The 25,471-nt window shown below is 40.7% G+C and overlaps 1 protein-coding gene across 3 annotated transcripts in view; it reads right to left on the bottom strand.

Moving 5' to 3' along the window:
• The window catches only part of PRDM16 (PR/SET domain 16), a 440,044-nt gene that overhangs the window by 264,096 nt on the left and 150,477 nt on the right, over nucleotides 1-25,471 (bottom strand). For all 3 annotated transcript variants that reach the window (XM_048824857.2, XM_048824858.2, XM_048824859.2), the window contains exon 2: nucleotides 23,740-24,089. In XM_048824857.2, the coding sequence (XP_048680814.1) occupies nucleotides 23,740-24,089 (350 nt within the window). The remainder of the gene's footprint in view (nucleotides 1-23,739; nucleotides 24,090-25,471) is intronic.

Below are 25,471 nucleotides of genomic sequence, written 5' to 3'. Positions count from 1 at the left end.
TTGTTTGGGGGCGGGACTTTGGTTTGGTTTTTGTACTGTTTTAGTAAAACTACAAGTGCAAGTCCTATCGTCCGCTCTAATGTAGACTGATACCTCCCTTTTTATACTTAGGGTAGAAATGCTGCTGCTTTGTAAATAATGCACTGAAAGGGAAATCTTCTCAATCATTTGGGCTTCTCTTGAGACAACCCATTGCCTGGAGCACCCAAGGTTTATGGGCCATGTGACAGCATTGCTACCCGGTATATAATTTACTCCTCCAGAAAATTGAAGACTTTATAATGTATTGGATATGGTGGGATTGAAGTTCATGAGATCTCATGGTGTAATTCCAAGGGTAGGGATTTGGCCTTGAATATGCAAACATTATTTTTCTTCCCTACGTGTGGAAGTGGAGCAAAGAACGGAAGTTGTAACACTGCACTGAGTTCAGATGACATGATCAGACAACTTTTTTTCCCTTAAATTGAAATGAAAGATCCTATTCATTGTTATTCTATTTTTAATAACCAAATGTCCATATTGTGCAGAAATTTGGCACTTCCCAAATATCAGATTTGTTTGTAACATGTATGTTCAGGTACCAAATATGACAAGAATATTAACTATTTTCAAACATTAGTAGAACAAATCAGAATGGTATGTATTGACTGGCATGTCAAGAAAATATGTATCTTCCCTTGTACCGGAGGCACTTGAATAGCTACTGGTCTAGAATGCAAACCTTTACTAGTAGATGTTTTAGGAAAACTGATACAGATAGGAGAGGCTCTCATTGCACATTCTTAGGGAGTAAGGGACCATGAAGCAAACCCAAGCTCGACACCCAAAGGCTGCAAGAGAAAACTAACACTCTAGTAACCATAAAGCGAATGCCCTAAGCACACCATCCCGCATGCCTGACAAGGCCCACATGTGGGACAAAAAAGGTTTTACTACATATAATATAATGCGTTGCCACTGCAAAAGTGCCTTCCTTCTGAGAATCTTGAAGCTTTTATAAACTTAAATGAATTAGGCTCTGGATCTTGTGCTGAGAACACAGCAGACAGATGCCCAAGTATGCACGGTTCTCAGTGCAGGATCAAGCCCTTAAAGCACACAGCCCTCCTTTAAGAAAGATGGGGGTACGGGGACGAGGCAAAGCTAAGTGACTTTCCTTTAGTCACTGAAGTAGTCTGCGAAGAGCCAGGAATAGATTTACCCAGGTCTTCTGGCTCTTGGTGTAATCTTCCTCCTAAGTATTTATTTTGTTTGCATTCTAAGGAATTTACGTGCGCGAAAAGTTAAACAACTTTTATTATGTCCTCACTTTCATGAGCCAACATTTCCGATGCAACTGGGGGAAGTGAGGGAATACCAAGTTTCCGAGGAATAGAAATACACTTGGGATGAAAATAAGGGACAACTGAGAGGTATAAATACTTTCAAACAGTGTAGAATCCAGAATTTTAAGACAAAGTCCCATGTTATTGTGAAAAAGGGGCTGAGGCTGGAAGGGGGGTTGAACCAAAATAGGCGAATAGAAGCAGCGCTGCCAACAAGTGCATGTTAGAGACACACAGGCCACTGACGCACAGAGTGACCTAGACTGATGTGAGCATTTCGTTCCTTTTTGTTAATCGGAAAACCGTTACTCTGTCAAATCTTGCTTTTTGCCTGTTTTTATTTATATGATGATAAATAAATTCCCCTCTCTCATAGTTTCACCCCCCCATCACAGCCTCATGTCTAGCAAAGAACAGGGATGGAAGAGAGAAAGAGGGTGACTGTCAAATACATGGATTTAACTCTGGCAGTTAGTCAATGAAGAGTTTCTAGTGCTTTAATTTTTTTCCATTTTTATGTTGTTTGAGATCATCAAAATTGCAGCAAGTAGGGCATTAAATACAGAGTTTGACAGATTCATGGTCGGAGTAGCTGAGTAAAAAATAATCAATTTAGAGTCAAGTCAAAAGAGTTTGTTGTAACATTTCTGTTTTCACGTGACGCCAGAAGGAAACCCTCAAGAGGAACGAAGTGCTACAAGATGACAAACCAAGGAAAATGATTTACCATTCAGAAACAATCTGGGTTTTGTTAAGATTTTTCCCCTCTCCCATTTTTATAGTCACTTGTCATTCTATTTAATGAGAGAAAACCTTTCCTGCCCATCCAAATTATGCTATTCAAGATATTAAAGAAAACACACACACACTGAAGTAAAGGTAAAGTTGTGCTGCAATCATCAAATCAGCCTTCTCTTCTTTATCCCAACTGTATAGTCTTCTTTTAAATGCTCAAGCATTGGTTAGAAAGCCATACAAGCAACATAGTCCTACCTGCTTGCCACTTAAATTGCTGGTATTTTAATCTCATCAAAGGATCTGAGTTTTTATTCCTGCTGTTTTGACTTTCCCGTCTCTTAGTCTTGTCACATTCACTAGTTTTGAATAAGTGCAGAATTTACATTTACAGAATTTGCAATCTGCAAGATTGTTTAAGTGATTTGTCAAACACTGTGATTGAACGCTTATTTTGCTGCTCCAGTTCTGAATCTCATTTAAATTGACTGGGCTTGACATAAGCCTTTTGAATGACCACAGAGAAATGGATTTGGGCCGGGGCAGGTACAGTGCAAAGACACCCTTCCAGCTCTTTATTTGACACCTGTGGAATTCTGCTCAGCGGTCATGTGCAATTCTCTTTGTTACACATCTTATCAGTGCTTTATTTGGGCCAGGGCTTGCCAGGGCTGAGCCCCGGCGCTTGTGAGCTTGGCAGTTCATAGCCCCAGCACTTCTGGGCTTGCAGCATCAGTTATGAATGTAAAAAAACTGCCTGAGCCCGGCCACCTCTTTCATTACAAATTAAGCCCTGCATCTTATCTTTGATAAAAATAAAAAACCAACAGTTGGACAGGATTTATCTCATCAGTGGGCCAGCATGATGTTTCTGTGTCTGGCTCATGATAGATTCTACCATATGGAAATAAAACATAACGTTATATGATTTTTTAGAAAAGAAACTAATATTAATTTCTCTATTTCAGAAGCTGACTAGCCTGTGATGTAGTCATGCTCTGTACTACCATGAAGACTACATTACCTAATTAACAGCCTCACCACCACCACCACCACTTTAAATGCATACAGCCGCTGGCAAAATAGATCTCAAAGCACTTTTCAAGCCTCAATCAAGTGACATCCCTGGGAAGTAAGACAATAGTGTATTATCCTCAGGTAGCATTGGGAGCATACCAAGTCTTGTGAGCCATAGGCAAGCAGTTCTGCAGATTCCACAAACATTACATGAGAACATTTTATATGGGCCATACCAGAAAGAGCCATGCAGGAGAACTCTTCTAACAGTTACAAAGCACTGCACTGCAGACAAACATTCGTCTTTGGAAGGAGATTTCTTTTGACATGGAAGAGAAAAATACTTGTAGTTTTAACCCTGGTTTGCACCACTCTATAAACTTACAGTAACCCCCCCCCCCAACATTTTATTATATTACATATATTTGCACTCCTGAGAAAGAACAGCCACTATTCCACATACAGGATATATTCAATTAAGAAGCACTGGATAGTTTGAATCTGATAGAATGCCTCTCTACCTGTTACACACTTGAGGTCACCAGAGGTACTGGAACAATTTCAGTATCGAAAAAGAGATGTATGCCTGCAAGAGAGAGCCCCTCAACTTTGGAATTTTTTCCCCATCCAGTCTCAAATAGTCTCAAATTGGGGACCTTCAAGGCCTGGTGCAAAGCCATCTCTTTCCTGGGGTTTTGGGTAGTGGAGGATGCAGATGTGGCTGCAGTTATGCAGTTGTGGGTATTGTTGGGCATTTGTTTGGGTTTGTATCATTTGTTTTTGATGAAACTGTTCATTTTCTCTCTGTGTAAATGTTTTCATAACAAAGGCACCTAGCGTACAAGACAGGCACTTCTTAACCATGAATAAATGAATCAATCGTTGCTATCTTTTTCCCCCAATCTCGCATCAGGATTAATTAGCACAGACCCCCACACTTGAACAGAGTCCCACTGAACTATGTAAGGGTCCACACTAGAAGATCACTTTGCAGGATCAGGGCCTTAATTGAATGCAGCGTCCTGATGAAATCATGCTACGCGGGTTACATTATTAATGTCAGTTGTAAAATTAACTGAGGGCTTCTCTGCCACAATATTCTCCATTTCCACAGCACAGGGCAGAGCCTCCTCCTAATACATCAGCACCTCACAACTGTTTACTCTTATTGGTGATCTAACCAAATAGTAGGCTATTTGAATTTCTGACCTCCAAACCACAAACTCATTGATCACAAAATACCATCTGGAATCAAAAGACCAAGCTCCATGCCAACTATTTTATATTTCAAAGACCGCTAAGCTATCTGTCTCTACCTAACTTGGGCTAATTAGAAGTCAGCACACTAAAACCGATCATTCCACCTTCATAGGTTTAGAAAATCCAAATGATCACATCCAAAAAATTAGAGTCTATAATAGATAACATAGATTCATCTATATCTAAGTCAACAAAAGGGAATTAAAAGAATTCTAATTCAAAAACGCGCTGCACATAAATAGTGTGACAAAGTTCCTCCTCTACCTTGGTGGGTCTTGCGCTTATTGGCGGATTTGCTCGCCTTGGAGCTTCATGGCAGCCCTCAGTTTGGCCGTTTTCGTGAACCCACAGTCCAGGTCAACTCCTCCTGTGTCTGACCAGGAGTTGGGAGGTTTTTGGGGAAACCGGGCCCGCTCTCTACTCCGGGTTCCAGCCCAGGGCCCTGTGGGATGCAGCTGTCTAGAGTGCCTCGTGGAACAGCTGTGCGACAGCTACAACTCCCTGGGCTACTTCCCCATGGCCTCCTCCCAACACCTTCTTTATCCTCACCATAGGAACTTCCTCCTGGTGTATGATAATGCTTCTACTCCTCAATCCTCCAACAGTCCGCGTTCTCACTCTCAGCTCCTAGTGCCTCTTGCTCCCTGCTCCTTACAAGCGCACCACAAACTGAAGTGAGCTCCTTTTTAAACCCAGGTTCCCTGATTAGCCTGCCTTAATTGATTCTAGCAGCTTCTTGATTGGCTGCAGGTGTTCTAATCAGCCTGTCTGTCTTAATTGTCTCCAGAAGGTTCCTGATTGTTCTGGAACCTTCCCTGTTACCTTACCCAGGGAAAAGGGACCTACTTAATCTGGGGCTCACATATCTGCCTTCTATTACTCTCCTGTAGCCATCTGGCCCGACCCTGTCACAATATGCACTGAACTCCTCTTGGCAATGCTTTGTTGATCGCAACGGTATATACAAAAAGTACAAAACAGGAAAGTAAAGTATAGTAGAAGATAGTTAAAACATAGCTTTGGAACCTGATAACCTGGTGAAGTGCTCTGAGCTCTGGGCATGAAACTCCTGGATTGGAAATAAATATTGGTGAGAATCAAATGATTCCTCCTCTTATATTTGGACTTATAATAAGACTGAAGTGCATGAAGGGGTTGTTAGACTCATTCAAATATTCTCAGGTTTGACACTCTGTCTTAGAGGGAGAAAAATAAAATTAAGCCAATTATAATAACCATTTTAGCTTCTCTTTTTTTTATTACCAAATACAATTAATGACTTCCTAAAATGTTGATTTAGAATTTAAGGGATAGCAAGTTTATTCTGTACAGACACATTTTCATGTCTACAGTGTCATTTCCAGTGCCATGACCTGTAATAAACAAGACAATGGGAACCAAGGGAGATTAATAAACATAAGCAAATGCTGCCATATGTCTTCCCTAAAAAAAGTAGAGATGGGCCCAGGCCACAACACCCAGGGTTCAGAGGTGACTGCATCCAGAATTTTTGTCTTTAATAGGAAGTAAGCAAAGCAAAAATATAGGAATAGGCTTTGCTTCAGATAATTCACAGTGTATTTAAATATATTTTGCAGCATAACTGATTTAATTCTGTCTTATTAAACCTATTGCCATTCAAATTCATGACAGATGATTATTTCCAACGCTTCACCCAAATCCATGTGGGATAATATGCTCCCAACACTACTGGCTGTAGGTAATACATTCTTAAAATCAACCACTCATCTCACATCTAAACAAAAGTGAGCTTTCCTACCCATTTTCCCCAAGAAAGGAAGCTCGGAGCCCTTTTATGCATTGTGAATGGCCCACCTAATTTAGACTGAATTATACCCTAACCTTCATTTCCCCTTTACTTCTTTGCTTCATTCAGGGGTTTCTGACTTCAGCTAATTCACTAACAATTCCAGCTGGTCCTTCCCAGCTCCCGGTTCTTTAGCACATTGTCCAAGGAAACTATGTGCTCCCATCTACACTGGTATTCCACTCTCCAATTAACCTACTGCTGAGACAGCTTTACCTCTCTTCTCCAGCCATTCCGCTGCACACTCTCTTTTTTAACCTCTTACTCTTTGAATTAAACTTTATAAGAGCCCTTCGAGGTGAGATGGGGCTAACTTTATTTGCTAAATCTGGTGTTGGTGACACAGGACAACGTAACACATGATCAAGTGTTATAGTCATGAATAAAGGAGCAAGTTGATCTAGAAACCATTTCCAAGCCAAGTATTAAACTGTATGTTTAAGATAGAAGTAGTCACATAACAAAGATTTCAACACTTGCTGTATGACAGGCATATCCTTTCTCTTATTTATGGTACCACACAGAGTCACTAAGGTTAGTCAGAGATATGGCTAGTGTTGGAGTTTCACTGCACTACAGTGACATTGCTCCCGACATTAACTTTTATGTGGATTTGTATTCTCATATTTTAAGACAATCATTTCTCATTGCTGCCACACACTTTTATTTTGCATGACATCACATCACAATGAATTCCCCCTCCCACACAATGAGTGAAAACTCATTTTACCTTAGAAGTTTTTCCATGTTTAGTCAAAACTAAAATATCCCTTAAACAAGTCCACATTGCAGACACAATAGTTTGACTGTATTTCATTACCTGATAAAGGCACCCCCCCACACACACAACCCATGAAATGTCTGGCTGATTTTATCTACTGCCAATACCATGTATGATGTGTGGGTCTACCTTGGGACTTATTAGACAAGTAACTATCCTCATTTTACACATAGGGAAACTGAGGCAGGGAGGTTAAATGACTTGCACAAGGTGACTCAGCAAACAAATGCAAAGCCAAGATTAGAATTTAGTGGTTCATAGACCCCAGATCCCAGGCCAATCTGCTAGACCACACTGGCTCTCTGCTTAAAGATACAGGAAACATGGTAAATTATTTGAGCTTCAGGGTTAATCTGAGAGTAATCTGAAAGGAAGTTAGTTTGACAACATTATTCTAGGCCCTCTCCCAGTCTAGTTGCACAGCCGAACTTCATCTATAGTCACTAATTCAGAGACATACTCAGCCTATAGACTCTACCAATGCAAACTAGGGAAATGTGGTCTGGGTAAAATTATTAAAGTGGATGGCAGAACTGGCTGAAAGACCATATTCAAAGACTAGTTATTAACGGTTTTCTGTCAAACTGGGGGGCTACATCTAGTGGGGTTCCTTGGGGGTTTGGTCCTGGGTCTGGTACTGTTCAATATTTTCATTAATAACTTGGATAATGACACCATCATGGGCGGGGTTGCTTGCAATTTGTAGGAGAGGATTAGAATTCAAAACGACCTTGATAAATTGGAGAATTGGTCTAAAACCAACAAGACCACATTGCATAAGGGTAAATGCAAAGTACTACACACACTTAGAAAGGAAAAATCAAATGCACAACTACAAAATGGGGAATAACTAGCCAGGTGATATTACTGCTAAAAAAAGATCTGGCGGTTATAGTATCACAAATTAAATACGAGTCACCCATGTGATGCAGTTGCAAATAAGGCTCGCATTATTCTTCGGTATAAGCGGCACCTACACTAGAACACTTTGCCGGTACAGCTATACCAGCGAACCTTTTCAAGTGTACACTAGGGCCCGAATTTTAAAAGTCTTCAATTTTCAGTTAGGCATTTTCTAAGTCCTTGAGCATTCTGAATAGACAGAAAATGAACTTTTCTTATGCAATATCAGTGTCTTGTTTCCATGTGAATAATCTGTATTGTTTATAAAAATCAAAGGTAAAATAAAGGTAATGAAAATGTAATTGGTGGCTATTAAACACCTGCATCCCCACAATTCCTCCTTTCTTGTAAATTTGCTTAGAACTAAGTGAGCATAATAGCAGCACCGTTTTCAGAAAATGGTTTTCAGAATCAGGCAGTGAGAAAGTCAATATGGAGTACTGTGTCCATTTGTTTTGATTTATCTCACTAACTTCAATTGACAGTTAATTCATCAGAGTAGGAAAATGCCAGTCTAGTGAAAACACAGCTCATGAAGGAGAGAGAACAGGGTGGAAAACGTAGCGAGTGGATAATACAGGTAATAAATTAAAAGGTATAGTATCAGTATTTTATCATTCGCATCCTGAGTTCAACTATACCCCGAGTCTTGCCAATTATAATTTCTAGTAAATTGTAGATACAGGTAGACATTTATTTTCTCTCTATAAAATTAAGTCCCTTAATCTTTCACCTGTATTTAGAGTTTATCAGCCATATCAATGGTGGTGAGGAAAAAATACACATATATTTTCAAGTTTCAAACAAACAGCCCCTCATTCAGAAATGATGTTTAAGATAATGTAAGTTTCACATCAACATCAGGAAGTAGATCCAAGTTGCTGTGTGTCTTGGGGAGTATCATGAGTTGGTGTAAATTGCATGCTGGGGACCAGAAGCAAAGACAGTAGTAGAAAAAGCAAATAAGATAGCTAAGAAGGTATTATTAGGTGTCCTTTCTCTCCCCCATACCTCTTTATCTTACACCTGTCTTCTGTCTCTTGGGTGTGTCAATTACACTAGATTAGAATCACAGCACTATATGGAGAAGAATAAAGAATGAAACCCTAACCCATATTGTCTCATAAATTGCATCACATTAGCTCACATCTCTAAATCTGAAATTTGCTAACTGATTGCTATCAAACATGGTAACAAACTACTGCTTGTGGGATGAGAACTTGCATGGTGAATTTCTGGCTCCTATGAATCCTTTTAAAACCATGAAAACTTGGAAAATAGGACTTACAACAGAAATACTGGGAGACCACTAAGTTGGTCAATTGCTGTGTAAGTGGGAGTGGAATGGGAAGACCAACTTCTTTATGTTTCATTATTCATAGTATTGTTATTATTGCCTGTTATTTGTTCCATGATGACAATTTGCTTGGCAGTGTACAAATCACAGAAAACAACATTATCTCTGCCCCAAGGAGCTTGCAGCCTGTCTAGAATCTGCACTTCTTGACATTCTTTTATAAAACTTATTAAAACCTAAGTACAAGTGCAGTGGACTGTGAAAAGTTAAGCTCCTCTCTGCCCGTTTCCCAGGAAATTGGACCACAGCCAAAGATAACCTGTCCTGTTTAGAGTATCTGCATTTTGCTTCAACAACACTCCAGAAAAAGGCAGTCTTTTTTTCTCCTGCAGTATTGAAATTCAGTTTGGTGATGATCTAAGCACTTGTGAATAGCAAAAGATCCTTAACTTCCTATAGTCTCTCTAAATCATTGTCTGAAGCAATGGTCCAGTTGGTATTCAAGAGATGCACAAACCTTTTTTGTCTTAATGTTAAAGAGGAGAGCAGGTTATAAGCTTGAGAACAGTGTAGTGAGTTTGCATTGTGGACATTTCCTAATGAGATATAATACAACTTGAGTTAAAGTCCAGCCCAGGTCTGAGGGGAAATAAAGCACATTAACCGTAAAAACCCTGGTATTTCCAGATAACTAGCGAAATAACTGCAAGGGAACATGTATATTGTGAACATGTGAAGTGGAACAGATAATTCAAACAAAAACAAAAAAAGGACTGAACCTTCACCCAAATCTTGACTCAAATCAGAATCTCTGAGGTTTATGAAGGTTTGGTTACTATTATTTTTAATTGTCACGTGCCATTCTATTTCCCAGGCCGATTGTGGCTCAAGGTCCATTATCAGGATGTTATTTTCTGGTCTGAATGGTAGGTGGGAAGAACTGGAAATCTCTCTGCCACAGCTTTCCTTGAGAGGTTTCCAGCTCAATTTTGTAGGTTGGGCCGATCATAACCTTAGATAAACTTCCAGAAATGTGGCTCCTTATCCAACCCCATATCACCTTTCGAGATTTGTCCATCACCTATCACTGTGTGCAAACACACAGCGTATGTCCCAAATGGGCCTTCTAGCATTCTTTTTCAACAAATCTTCAGATTTCCTTCTGGGCAGGCCCTTACAATTAGAACTCCATCTTTTGCCTTGTACCTTCTCCTTCATTAAAACAGGAGGCTAAAGCCCAGCAATCAGAGTCTAAATCTTCTCTCTCCACTAAAACTGTACACCTCTGTACCTATGGAGAGTTACCCATTATCTGATCTTTCCAATATATGGTGCACCTGATACTTACTGTGTAACTAATTAAAAATGCAAACTCCTTCAGGCAGGGACCGTACCTCCCTTATGTCTTGTTCGTGCTATGTACCCGGATGGCAGACAATACACACATAACAACTACAGCCACGGCCAATAAAGTTTAAGCCAATGGCCTGTATTTAATTCTTCCCTTCCAAAAGCTTTCAAGACAACTCAATTAAAGTAATCCAGCACACTGATGCAACTTTTATGGATAAAGATTTTTTTTCCCCTCCCAACACACAGAAACTCCTGCTTTAGCAGTAGTGGATTTGAAAGCTATTAAACAAAAATAACCTCTTTTTTATTATATAAAAAGAGCAAGGAAGCCAAAAGATATAAGCACTAACAAAAGAAAGATCTAAGACTGATGTCCTATCGTACTAATGATCGCTTAGCTGATTCCAGTAAAATAACGGCAGCTCCCTGTGCTGCCCAGACAGAATCTTCCTCCAAAATTATTTTTGGTTATATTTTCCCATTATTTTCCCAAAGAGACAAATGCCTTCTCCCCACCGCACAATAGCACCTCCAGGTTGGGGTAGCTGCCTCAGTTGTGCCTGCTGTGAAGATAAAGGGGACTTCTTTTAGCCCTGCCCTTTTGACACTTCTCACCATTGCTAAATTCACTGAGTTAGAAATAAACAAGACAATTAACTCCTGCCAATTGTAAAGATAAGCTTCCAATATTGTTATTTTTAAAACCCTGTTTATTGGGTGAAGGTGAGTAAACAGTAGCCTTGGGTTGCTACACGGGACGATTTTGGGTACACGTCAGAGCTGCTAAGTAATCGATTTATTTTGGGAAACAAGTTCAGCCTAAAATTGCAGAAGCCTCCTGTGGCTTAGAATTCTCTGAAACAGCTGTAGGGCTGTTGCAGTAGGTAGAACACTAAATTCTGCACAACCCCTTTTCTCTCTCAGCGACGACGGAGTGCTCTATCAGTAGGGACCCGAAACAAGAGGGCCAGCGAAAAGGGGCAGAACTCAGCTATCACTCAGACCTACCACTTTCTGATTTCAAGGCAGGAGGCTTAGCCTCTTCCCTACTTCACTCCTCTTCTCCCAAACATTTGGTTGGTTTCTTTTCTCCCCTCCCCAAGTTTAAGGCAGTTCACCACTTATGGTCATTTACAGCTTACATCTCAGTAAATCCAGAAGGTGTCTGATGAAAAAGAGGGACTAGCCAAGCATCTTAATCCCCCTGTTCATTCATGCTCTCTGTAATGTTCTTTCAGGCCTCTGCTGAGAGACTAGGCTGAAATGAAGGCTGATAAATTAGTCTGGAGGGAAACAAGGCAGATTCTGCTTGTAAAAGGTCATTCCAACTTTGTTCTGGGTGAGGGTTTATCTTGACTGCAGCTGCGACAGACAATGGCCGGGGCCTAAATGGCAGAAATCCTAGCTCTGTTCATGAAATTACTGTGCTGATAAGGTAGAATGGACTTTAGTAAGATCTAAATGGGAAATGGGAGGTAGTGGTGGTGGGGGAATTGTAGGCATTTCTGAACATGACTGAACAGGGATGGCACAATACGATGTACAATTAAACCAATGATTTGCCCAAGCATTCTCTCAAAATAAAGGAACATAACTGCCAGATAATCAGATAAAAAGAAGCAAAATACCAAATTACCTCTTCTGAATAAACTGCAAACCCCAGGACAAACTGGTTGGAATACAGTGGTTTCTATATCATAAAAGTTATAAAACAGATTAAATACAATGGTATTTCTCAATGGTCAGTGTGCTGTGGTGTTATTTATCATACATGTCATCACTTGAGAGACCTACTGGAGATTTATTTTAGAATTAGCAATGTCTTGTCAAGGCAGGGTCAGGTAGGCCCAGCTAACAGCAGCAGATAAGATAGAACATTTGGGTGAGAATACTCCTCAGTGCCAGGGATATTTTTTAAAATACATTCATAGACTTCTGAAGCCAAAACAATAAGGGATGGCAAGTTCTGACTAACCACTCTCCTGTTCTGTGTCTTCTGATGTGTACACAAATTGACTTTCCTTCGGAGAGAGATGCCTCTCCTTTATTTACACATCCCACTTGAATGTGCATGTCTTTGATCAATGCAAACACATTAAATGGTCACAGCGTACTCTTACCAGGCTGGAACCTGATTAAGCTAACCAGCTTCCACTTAGCCCAGCGTCTAAAATGATCCTGTTATCTGTTTACTTTCAGAGAGGCCACTGAGAAGCAGGAAATGAAGAGAGATGCACAAATGAGCCACGGTGGATATTTTATAGGGATGGCTGGGCACAGTGGCTGACAGGATACATGATTTAGAGAGGAAAAAAAAAGGGATGTGGTTTGTGAGAGAGGTAGTGCCGGAACTAAATCATCAAACCCACCCTACGCATGGTAATGGCCTCCCAACTCTGTTTGGCAAAGCTACCATCCTGCTTACCAGCCTCCCGAAGACTTGCTTCCTTCAGCAATGCCCATAAGCCAACTAACCAGCCCAAAACAATGTCTCTCCCCATTATTCCTTCCTCAGGCATTCCCAGTAAAGCCTGTCTTTCTTTGTTTCTCTCTTTCAAAATGGTAAATTCTTCAGGGCAGGGATTGTCTCATTTTGCTTACTGTACAGGACCTTGCACTTTGTTGGAATTAAACAAACAACAAGGACGAGGATGAGCAAGTAAATGTATATATTCCTGAGCCAGGAATTTGGTATCCTGATCTTCTCCAAAATCTGAAAGGCTCCAGATAGGCTCAGACTGGAAACTTTTGTACTCCTCTGCATTTGCAGCTGGAATGGGAGTTGCCAAACCACCTCATGAAAAAAAGCACAGAAACCACCTGTCTCTTTAAATATGAAACTTTCAAATATAAAAATAGCTTTCAAGTAATTTATCTAATATTAAAAATGTCATTTTGAAACATCTACCGTTGTCTGTTAACATCTTGTCCCATTCCCATAAGATAGAGTAGCGCTAGGTGTTGGCAACCCAATCTGAAATCTATTTTCAGGTTTCATTACAAACTCAAAACTCAGCTCAAGTTCACCCAGAGGTTTGCTAAGGTCACAAACCTTTAGAGTCTAATTCTAGGCCGATTAATGATTTTGCAAGAAAATCATGTTATGTATGGGGCTTTGAAATTTGGCAGCTTTCTCTAACTTTGACGCAAAGCTGAACAAAGTATGCAAACAACTTTCCCTGGAGATTCTGAGTCTGACCCAACACTGAAACCCAGGAGCTGGGGATGAGCTTCACAGAGAACCTAAAGAAAATAATTAAATGAATCCTTTCATAGTGCAACCACTAAATTCTGCACAGAGAATGACTTATTGCAAGTCACCTAGTGATGCTTCTGTACTTTGGAACCATAGATGAGATAGGATAAAGAATGGTGCCTTCCAAGTAACATTTTGATTTAATTCTAACCTATTGATCATTTCCCTTACAAAAAGCTACTGTGTTTTACTGCTCCATCAGCCAGAACTTTCTGGAAGAAGAAAAAAAAATAAAGCCTGGAATTATATGAAGGTTAACATTCCAGAGGAAGAAATAGTGTCCTGTACCCTGCAAGGCTTCTGACAATGAAACGGCTATTTTTCAAGTCCTGTGGTCACAAGTGAGCTATTCTTGGGTCTCTCTCTCTCTTTTTTAAAATATGTGGATGATAAAATACTGTTTCAGAAGCTGGTATTCATGTATGTCTCTCAAAGACGAAAAGAAAATATTTATTTCCTTTTTCTGCTTGTGAATCAGAATGTTCTATTTAAAGAAAGTGCCCTCTGCCGGATCACTCATGAGTTATTACCCCTTAAGGAAATAAAGGAGAAATATCAGGGAGGTATTCTTAGTCATTGCCTCTGTCTCTTTTTTTCCCTTAATTCCTTATATACCCATGTTTCAGAGCAGTGTCTAAGATAGTGCAGGATTTCTTGGCATTCCTGGGCTAAAAAAGACTCCCTCTTCTAACCCTGATGTCATGGTGTTGGTGAAGCATCAGTCAGTGGCACTGATTTATATGGTTGCACTTTGCACTGTTTTGATATATTTTTCACCTTTGACTACTCTTAAAATTTGGTTAAACGGAAAAAGCCCTTGACATAGCTAGAGAGGGGTAATTTCCCTTTGATGACACAAGAACCCTCCCTTCCTGGGGTCAGTCAAATTTTAGAACCCAATTCCAAAACTTTTCTGAAGTTCTGACATTTCAGATAAATGTTTTTCCACTCTGATTTCTGGACCAGAACCCAGTATTAAGATGCTGTCAGGAAAGCATGACATATTTTCTTAATGCCACTCACAGCAGAGAAACCAACAATTGAAAGGGCCTGGTGGCTGCATCATCCACTCAGCCCAAGAAATGATCACTCCAAGACAGAGTTTGGGCAATGTGTTGTGGGAGACACTGGCATTGTTGATGCCTGTACTGTACCTGTTCTGTGGGAAAATGACTCAGTCTCCGGGACTCATCAGGGCAGCAACTTTCAAGGGCCCCAAAAATCACACACATTAAAAAAAAGTCAAAAGAAGAAATTCAATAGATGTTTTTTTCCCCAACAGGCTCGTTTGTAAAAATTCACACTTCGTTTGCCAAATTTCAGCTGACTGCAAACGTCTACATCCAGGTTTGCAACCCATGAGAATCGTTTAGACACAAAGTTTAACTACCAAGTTAGTAACAATGATGCTTTAATAGCTGTTAACAGATACTAGAAAATATAGCTATACATAGGAAGCCCCCACAATGACCTATTGTCCTGTTTACCATTTAAACAGTGCCCTGCAGACTGTTGCTTTTGCAGAATTATGCCGTCAAAACAAAACTTCTGGAACTGCGAAGGAGCCCTGTGTGAAAAAATATACATATTGTCCAAGTACCACGCTCCATCTCTGGGAGGGCTGTGTGCCCTGTTCTTTGGCAGCCCCTAAGACTGCCTTATCCCCTGCCAAAGCACTAGATGTGGCTCTGAAGGAATGATTCATAAACTCCTGCCTTCAGAGAAGTAATGGTCACTATACTAACACTACTCTCAAGCCAGGGGGACAGGGAGAGGTTGGGGGAAACGAGTGAATCAGAAGATGTAGAAAGAAAAGCTACAAGGAAATAGTATCTCATATCCTCTCAGGCTAAAAACAATCAGAATGTACATTAGTAAGAGTTGGGGCAAACGGATTCTCTGGTTCGGTTGCCTATAGCTGAAGAGCTCAGATGCTTCTCCAAGCTGCTCTGGGCTAGAAAGGAGGTGATGAATACAAGCGGTCTTTGGAGATATCTATTTTGGTGCCTTCCTAGTAAGGCTGAGCTAGCAACACAGCCGGGATAGGATCTCTCATGTTTTAGCACCCCCACTTTGCATTCTGGATCTGAATTCCAAAACAAATTTGGCAGTTCCGTGTCAGTTCAGTTTAGGGTCAAGGATTTTGGTTGGCTTTTACTCGAATGAAACTGTTTGCCCCTCAGGTTGTGGGGAATATAAATTCTTTTAGGGCCTGATCCCCTAAAGACTCTCAGAGACTCCAATGGACTTTGGATCCGATTCTTAAGCTGGGTTCGGTGTTCCTCCCGGTGAGAACCAATCCAGAGACCATCGCTTTCTGAGATCTGCTCAGATTCTTTTCTTACTTGACTTAATTTTGTTTAAGCCCTGAGGAGACATGACTCTCCCCACAGGTCCCAGAGCCAGTTCTCTGAAGCACATTTTCCCTCAGTGTGTGCGCATTGCAATTTCTTAAAGGCAAAACAAAACAAAAAAACACACACACACACACACACACACACACACACTGCTGAAACAGTCTCTCCTGCGGGGACGAAAGAGGTTGCGCTATTATGTGTAACTGACAACGTAAAGTGTCTCAGACATTCAGCAACCACCAGCATTTACACTTGGCCCAGATGGGATTCTGGAGCGTCCAGGCAACGAACGCTTGCTGTATCTTGAAATGCTTGCTCTTAAGTTATCCGCACAACTATTTTTCTTCAGTAGGATGGTTTCTATAACCACCCTTAAACATGGAACTAATGCCCTGATTTTGCCTCTCTGAGGCTTATAGGACAGGTGCAAGAAGTCTTCTTCTATGGCTCAATGGATTGTCACTCTTAAAATACAAATTGGAATAAAGGGACTAATAATTCTGTTTTATTAGTTGTATTTATTCGGTGATGAAAACTCACCTAATAGCATTTTGGAGCACTGCTCCCAAGTTCCCCAGCGTTTGGTTCCTATATTTCCCTCCAGGATGTCAGTCCCAGCCATCTCGTAATTAGCAAAGTAAACAGCACTATGATAAATGTCATTATTTACTCAACAAATGATCATATTCATTGTGGTGGTGGGGTTTTTTAGGCCCCGGGGGCAATAAAGTGAAAACATGGTATGATTTATTTGGGATACTGTGACTGGTACATTCTGTGTCAGCAGGCAAAGGATCAGGAGAGCAGAGCACGCTGAAATGCAATCACATCACATGAAAGAATCAAGGGCTTTTAATTTGGGTTGCATCCTCTTTAAAAAAAAAAAAATAAACAGACAAACTAGCAGTGTGGTGGTTTCCAGGAATGATTGTTTCAGAGAGTACAGGCAGGCACACACCGAACTGTAGGAGCATTTATTGAATCATCTCCTTAAAGGAGGAGGGATAATCAGGTCGACACATCTCATTTATTCTTATGAAATGAGAGTGAATCATTCACTGCCATGCCGTGTTAAAAAAAAAAAAAACCAGAATAACAGGTGTGGTTTGAATTAAAGCATATGCTTAAAAACACAGTCCAGAAAGCAAATATTTGAGGAAAAAATGTATAAAGAAACAATGTGGTTAAAGAAATGAAGCAGATAAAATGGGAGATATTCACATAGTGCAAACCTGAACCTTCCTGTCTCACTAAAGGGAAGAATGTCTGTAATAAGCAAAATGCATCTTTTTTCTCTTTCAAGGTCAGACCCAGCCTTCTGTATTCCCTGCGTGATGTTTTAGGCTATTAAGGGAAATAATGAGTAAGCTGAAAGTTTCAGCATATGGCATTCTTCTTTTGCCTCCTGGAGCTAGATATTTTGCATCAGCACCAGGCATGGGTGAAGCTGTTCTGATGAAATTAGAGTTGACCCCTGCCTCAAACAGGACCGCCTGAGCCTATTCTGAAGTTTGAAGAAGTTCAATTAGCTTTTTTTGTTTTGCTTTAATTTTCACATGCCTAGCCTCATCCAGGCCTAGAAACAGAAAGCGGCTCTTGCAGTAATTCCATCCTGACCAGAATGGATGGGTCCATATTTAATAGAAAGCCTGTTCTCACTGGTTCCCCAAACCAAAAGGGTTTGTTCCTTATTTTAAAGAAAATACAAATGGACCTGAGCTACAAAGTACAGAACCAGAGTCACATTTTCTGAAAGTCTGGGCAGTGTTTGGATCTGTAGCATTACTGTGTTGCTTTCTATTAAAAAACCCCAAACCTCACAATATTGTACAGTAATGACCTCCAACATTACAGTACCCCTATATTTACTTACAATGATTGGGGGCAATTCCTGGACAATTAGAGATGGGGTCAACCACATTGCAAGATCTGGTGAAACTCACATTTTTGGGGTGTGCAAAATCTAAGCCAAAAGCCCTATCTGAATTTTCCAGATTAGTCTTGGTACTCAGATACTACTAAAACCAATAATGGAAGACATCTGAATAGAACTGGTCTATATATGGCAAAAAGAATGTGACTCTTTTCCACTGTTGTCAAAATTAGAAATTATGGTGAAAAATGTTGGCTACATTTAGTACTGAACCAGTACCCAAAGGTGGTGCTCGTGAGCATTACAGCAACCAAAGTTCAAACAAGATGACCCCCCATCCCCAGAGATCTTCATCCCTCATGGGTATTATAAGTTCCAGTGGCATTCTTCATTCATATTAGTCAAAGAGTGCTTTCATACCGCCCATTATGAAGTATATTTTGGGCATGAATCCAAAACCATCAAGGGAACAGAAAGTGGTTCTAACAGGACTTTAAAAAAAAAGTATCCAGGATTTTTTGTAATGTTACTAAATTTTAGTTTAGAAATTTCAGCTATTGGGAATGAAATTATGTCCACTTATTCTGCAAGAAAATATGAAACTAAGAACAATTATCTTTCATTAAATAAAAACACTAGTGAAATGCACATCACGTGCACAGCAAATCGAACTGTGGTATTCATAGACCGTGTAGCTGTCAGTAAGTAAATAATCCTGTGAAAGGATTCCACTTTCCAGCGTTACAAATCAAGGAAGATTGAAAGCACAGGTTACACAGAAGTAGTGTAAAAAAATAAAAAACAACGTTGAACTACAGCTGAGTATATAGTGGTGTGGAAATAGCTAACACACAACTAGCACTATGATCTTTATGAACATTTCTCATAGTACATTACCAACATTACAATCACTGATCATTATTACTGCAATAAGCAGCACTGGGATACAGAATCTCCTTAAAATTTTGAAGTATTACCAAAGATTTACTGGTCATTCTTTTATTGCGTCCCGCTTCCTATGTAATGACTTTCATTGCCAGAGAATGGAAACACTTACTTGCTCTAAGTACTGATGATTCTTTAGTACAAGGGCTACGAGGTGAGACAGCACAGGAAACGTCTTTTCAGGGTTTTCCAGCCTTCTACTCAAATGAAATAGCAATAAAAATGTAAACTCGCTCCACAAATAAAGTGGCAGAAGCACTACTTTTCCAATTCAGACATCAAAGGCCTCCAGACAGGGTGCTTAGATGTAACACATGGAAGATTCTTTAGTGACTAAAAGTAGATTTCAAAAAAGCAGTTACAATATTATTAAAAACTGCTTATCACTGACTTGAAAATGACATGCACTGAAAGGAGAAGGAGCACAAAAAACAGGCGGTTGGTATTTGAACTCACAAGGAAACCAAGGTCAAAACAGATAGTGTCAGAGTGGGTCTAAGACTGTTTGAGGACGTTAGATTTAGGACAAATATTGCTAGCTTTCTTGCATGAAAAGCAGCTGGCAGGTCAGGGAACAAAGGAATGCCACAGAAATGTGAGGAGCACCACAGAGAGAGAAAGTTCTCTCATGTACACCACAAAAATAAATAGTATCACAGAGTCAACATATATGGCAGATAATAGAAATGGTTTGTGCCAGGCCTCGCATTCAGTGAGTAATGGAGATATGGAACATTACTTAAAAATATGAAAGTAAACAGAGACTTCTATCAGAAGAATACAGCAGACAAGAACAAAGTTACCTCAAGGTTACAGGAGGAAAAGAAAGCACTCTGCTCCAGTGTTCAAACTCCCTCCAATTCCAGCACGTGTGAGTCAAAGAGATGGCACCATATTTAACTCCTGATTATTCTAAGGAGGACACACATGCTCAAAGACCAATTCTATATGTATCAGGTTCGGAAAAACAAGATTTACTTCCATTCACAGTCACTCCCATTTCTTAGCCTGAGAACCATTTAGTTGTAATGCTCCTTGAGGAATATTTTCTTTTGTTCCACACAGTGTTACCATGTTGCTCAGAAGAATATTTAATCTGTGTGAACAGTATTTCATGTGATCCCAAAGCTTCCCTGGACCCACATCCTCCCTGAAATGACCAAATATTTCCAGTGCTTTAATGGGGGGGGGGAGAGGAGAGTCTTTTCCAAAAGCATATTTTGGACGTGATATTGACCAAACATTCTATACACTACAACTTCACAACAGAAGGAGCTAACTCCAGGATGAACCTATGAGGCACTTCCATTACACATCCAGGAAAGTTTAGCTGTGAGTATACTTTTCATAGAATCATAGAATATCAGGGTTGGAAGGGACCCCAGAAGGTCATCTAGTCCAACCCCCTGCTCGAAGCAGGACCAATTCCCAGTTAAATCATCCCAGCCAGGGCTTTGTCAAGCCTGACCTTAAAAACCTCTAAGGAAGGAGATTCTACCACCTCCCTAGGTGACGCATTCCAGTGTTTCACCACCCTCATAGTGAAAAAGTTTTTCCTAATATCCAATCTAAACCTCCCCCACTGCAACTTGAGACCATTACTCCTCGTTCTGTCATCTGCTACCATTGAGAACAGTCTAGAGCCATCCTCTTTGGAACCCCCTTTCAGGTAGTTGAAAGCAGCTATCAAATCCCCCCTCATTCTTCTCTTCTGCAGGCTAAACAATCCCAGCTCCCTCAGCCTCTCCTCATAAGTCATGTGTTCTAGACCCCTAATCATTTTTGTTGCCCTTCGCTGGACTCTCTCCAATTTATCCACATCCTTCTTGTAGTGTGGGGCCCAAAACTGGACACAGTACTCCAGATGAGGCCTCACCAATGTCGAATAGAGGGGAACGATCATGTCCCTCGATCTGCTCGCTATGCCCCTACTTATACATCCCAAAATGCCATTGGCCTTCTTGGCAACAAGGGCACACTGCTGACTCATATCCAGCTTCTCATCCACTGTCACCCCTAGGTCCTTTTCCGCAGAACTGCTGCCTAGCCATTCGGCCCCTAGTCTGTAGTGGTGCATTGGATTCTTCCGTCCTAAGTGCAGGACCCTGCACTTATCCTTATTGAACCTCATCAGATTTCTTTTGGCCCAATCCTCCAATTTGTCTAGGTCCTTCTGTATCCTATCCCTCCCCTCCAGCGTATCTACCACTCCTCCCAGTTTAGTATCATCCGCAAATTTGCTGAAAGTGCAATCTACACCATCCTCCAGATCATTTATGAAGATATTGAACAAAACCGGCCCCAGGACCGACCCCGGGGGCACTCCACTTGACACCGGCTGCCAACTAGACATGGAGCCATTGATCACTACCCGTTGAGCCCGACAATCTAGCCAGCTTTCTACCCACCTCATAGTGCATTCATCCAGCCCATACTTCCTTAACTTGCTGACAAGAATACTGTGGGACACCATAGTACATGGGACTTTTCTTTCTTTCTTTCCTTTTCTTTAAACGAGAGAGAGAGAGAGAGAAATAGGGAACCCTGACTCCATCATTCATTCATCATTCAACCAAGCCCCGTTTCTAGCACTTCAGGAACTTTCTACCACGGAGAAAGGCAATCACAAGTTGAGATTTTGTTTGTTTGTGTGTGTGTGTGTGTGTGTGTGTGTCTTTTTTGCTTTTCTTCTGCACTTTGGACATTTTAAAAAAAGTAGACAAAGACATCAACTGCAGCTGGACACATTTATCGGGGCTTTGTGGAATCTGATGGTAACATCTAAAGGGTCAATGAATTTTGGGGAATGTAAATATAACCGGAGCTGAGCCCAAACATATTTTAAATGAAATTTGACCATTTTTCGGTTTATGAAAAGTCTGATGTTTATGAGTTTGGACAAAAATGTATGGCCTATTGGTGCCTTTGCCAATCATTCTTGGAGGTTTTTTTTAATTGCTATTTATGACTGGTCACTTTATGGCATTTCCATTTTTTCTCTCAAGCAAAATCCATTCAGTTACAAGACAAATTTCATTTCCTACAAAAACAGTTTTGAATTGTACATATTGTTCATTTTGTTTGGGAACATTCATACACATAGAATTCCATGTGTGAAAACATTTGTGAAAAAAAATCAACAGTGGTTTCACAGACATTGTGAACTAAAGTATGGTATTTAGTTTGCAAACATGTTTATTCCCCGCCCCTCTCCCTCCCCGCTTCCTCACACGTTCTTGTCAACTGCTGGAAATGGCCCACCTTGATTATCACTACAAAAGGTGTCCCCCGTCCCCCGCTCTCCTGCTGGTAATAGCTCACCTTACCTGATCACTCTGGTTACAGCGTGTATGGTAACACCCATTGTTTCATGTTCTCTGTGTATATAAAATCTCCCCACTGTATTTTCCACTGCATGCATCCCATGAAGTGAGCTGTAGCTCACGAAAGCTTATACTCAAATAAATTTGTTAGTCTCTAAGGTGCCACAAGTCCTCCTTTTCTTATTGTGAAGAACTGTCACCTCTATTCACCCAGCTCTGCAGATGACAGAGTAAGAGGTGTGCTCATTGTTATAAAGTGCATTGTTTCAGATCTGAGGATCGTTGTTAGGATGAGGATAAGGATAGACAGAGTGATCGATAGATTTCTTTTTCAAGAGATATATTACTCAGTGGTTCTGATTGTAGGTATGAGCTTATTAAAACCAGCACAGGTTTTCTAAGATTTTGGAATTGCACGTGAACAAAACTAAAGTAACTGCAACATGTATTTTCCTTGAATATCAGCCAGGATACGAAGGAGAAATACCAGAAGAAAGGCAGCTCTTGTATTATCCAGTTTCTAACCTGACCAAAACCAAAAAGTACTGGAAATCTTGCTAGAAAGTGTTTTCCCTAGGGTTCTCTAAAGCATTGAGGTTAATAGAATTTCAGGTGTTTTAACATTGTTGAGCATCATGGAACTGAAAATGTAGTCTTGTTTTCCAAACAGTCAAGGCTCTGGATTAAAAAAAGCACAACCTTTCAACAGACTTTTAACAACAACATGTTAAATAACATTTCTCCAAAACTGCTAATTTATGTCCAGCTAATATAAAATTCTGAAATAATTCTCCCCAGCGTAAGATTGAGCAGTGCTGGTGAGGGATATTTTCAGATAGGAAAGGTGGAGAGGTTGGAGAAGGTTCTAGGGATAAACTCAACAGTCAAGCAGAGAGGCAGATAAGTGTTTTAAGGATAATACTGTTTTCCTTTTTCTAAAAAATTTCCTTGTTCAGTGCTGGGGGAAAGCGACTCTTTTTCTGTGTTTCTTTACCATAGTCACATGGCAAAGAGCTCCAGAACACTTGCTTCAAGGATGCTAATGAATACAAGTTATTTTTCTACAACTAGCTAAAGGACTGGTAGGACAAATATGGACTGGCCATTTAAGGTGACATACTTAAGTACTTTGCCATCTGTAAAATATGATGTGATTAATCTTATTTGTTCTGTTATGACGGTAAGTTTAGAAAACTGCAAGATTGTGTGTTTTAAGAAATGATACAACGTCACTAAAGCTAGCCTTTCGACAATGGTGCTAGAGCAGCATTTGTGGCCTAGAGGCTATCCAGCAGGATTTCTGTTACTTTTTAAAGTAGTGCATGTAAACTGTGGTACAAACTAAACCAGGGAAATATGACATTAGCAAAGTACTGCCTTTCTATATACTCTTGTCCCCAGGCCAGTCAGGACTCAGTATAGCTTCATAAGTATTTTGTACACAAGACAAATGAGCGTGATCAATCATAGTCAGCATGCTTACCTCCCATCCAAAGTTTGTTTCCTTTAACGTGGTCCTTGGTATTGTCATGTAAGGTCCAAATCTTTCCCCAACTTCAATCTTCTTTTTGGCCCAAATCCCCAGCCCTGCCCCTGGAATCGAGGATTCTCTGAGTTCAAAGTCTGGTGGGATTGGAATGTCATCAGGAATGTAGACGGGAGCTTCATAAGGTGAGCCTTCCTTGGGGGTGAAGTCCTCACTGGTAGGAAAAGGTGATGGAGGTCCGACGGGGATAGGGGACATAATACTGTCCTCTGTTTCCTCCTCTGCACTCTCACCAGCCAGGAGATCAGGGTCTGTCTCATACATACTATTTACAATCTCACTGTCACCTAAAGGGGAAACAACAGAACAACACATTCTAAAACCCTGAAGTCAATAGTTAGTTAACCCCTTCCCGGGACAAGGAACGTCAATGCGCAGTGGACATTCTAGAGGGTGGGAATGGAGCGACAGGAAAGATGATCCTGAGCCACAGAATTCAGATTTACAGCTTTCCGCATTGAGTTTGGGGGTTTTCCAGAGTTCCCCTGTAATTTGAAGGTGTGTGGATCCAGTGTTTTGGTGCAGATAGGTCTACAATGACGCACAGCTAATGACCGTAACATTAAGGAGCTACCTTTGCTTGGTTAAACATTCAAGTCCAGCTGATAAACAACTATTACTTTAGACAGCCCTGTGAGCATCTTCCTGCATGTCGCAGGTGTTCACATTCCAACAGGTCGGACAGTTGAGATTTTACTGGGAAAGCAATGGTGGCCTCTAACGCGGGAGGAAAAAGGAATGTAAGTATTGTAGTGGCTAAGTGGTATGCAAAATGGCATTCATTGAAGAATGGAATAGAGACCAGCAACCATGACTATCATGTGGCACAGGCTCAGGATAGTGATGCCTGATGACCTTCAATGATGGAATGAGGACAGAGGAATATGGAGAAGGTGGCCAGAACTCTCTGCTGTTGTTCATTGTTTTAACTAACTCCAGGTATTTTACAACAAATGCAAAAAGCCACATTAAAGCAAAGTTATGAATGAAAGTTGCATGCACAAAGATCTGATAATTCTAGTGAGTTTTCACTTTCCTTAGGGGTCACAGGATAAAGCACATGTCTGTACTGGAGAATGTAGGTACTCAATTTAAGCTCATTTACAGTACGACAGGCAGTACTTGCGAAACAGAGACACTGATAAAGGAAACGAATGTTGATGAATCTTGTTTCTGTTTTCGGAGCAGCTCTGAAGAGGAGTCATTCAGACATGATTCAGAGGAACACCAGCACCAGCCCCATGCTCATCTCTTCAACACTGAATGCGTTGCCATCTGCAAGGGCATGTTGGTCATGTCCATTTCAATGACCAGGTCCATTTCAGTGACCACTCCTGTTTGCACATCCCATAACTGGAGCATAGGTAACTAATCTCCCGGCTGGGATCACCATTAACAGCCGGCCCCAGTACACGTACAGCAGATTAGTGCCTAAGGAGCTCTGTTCTGTGGCATGAGCTGTGACCCTAAGAAAGCCTACAGCACCTGTGGCCCAAGTTTGGCCAGAGCTGGCAGACTAGTTTTAGGTTTGGTTTATTTGGTTCAATGGGTTATTCAATTAAAGCTGTGGCCAATTTGACCTTCCAACTATGTCTCTGTCTTTATTTGCGGTTTGGCACTCAGCAATGAATGTTCCTTCTCAAGCATAATTATAGCATCACTAGCTTAT

This window comes from Caretta caretta, chromosome 18 (genome assembly GCF_965140235.1).
Source record: "Caretta caretta isolate rCarCar2 chromosome 18, rCarCar1.hap1, whole genome shotgun sequence".
Classification (NCBI taxonomy): Eukaryota; Metazoa; Chordata; order Testudines; family Cheloniidae; genus Caretta; species Caretta caretta.
The sequence above is the reverse complement of the archived record's forward strand: the minus strand, read 5'-3'. Positions and strand labels throughout refer to the sequence as shown.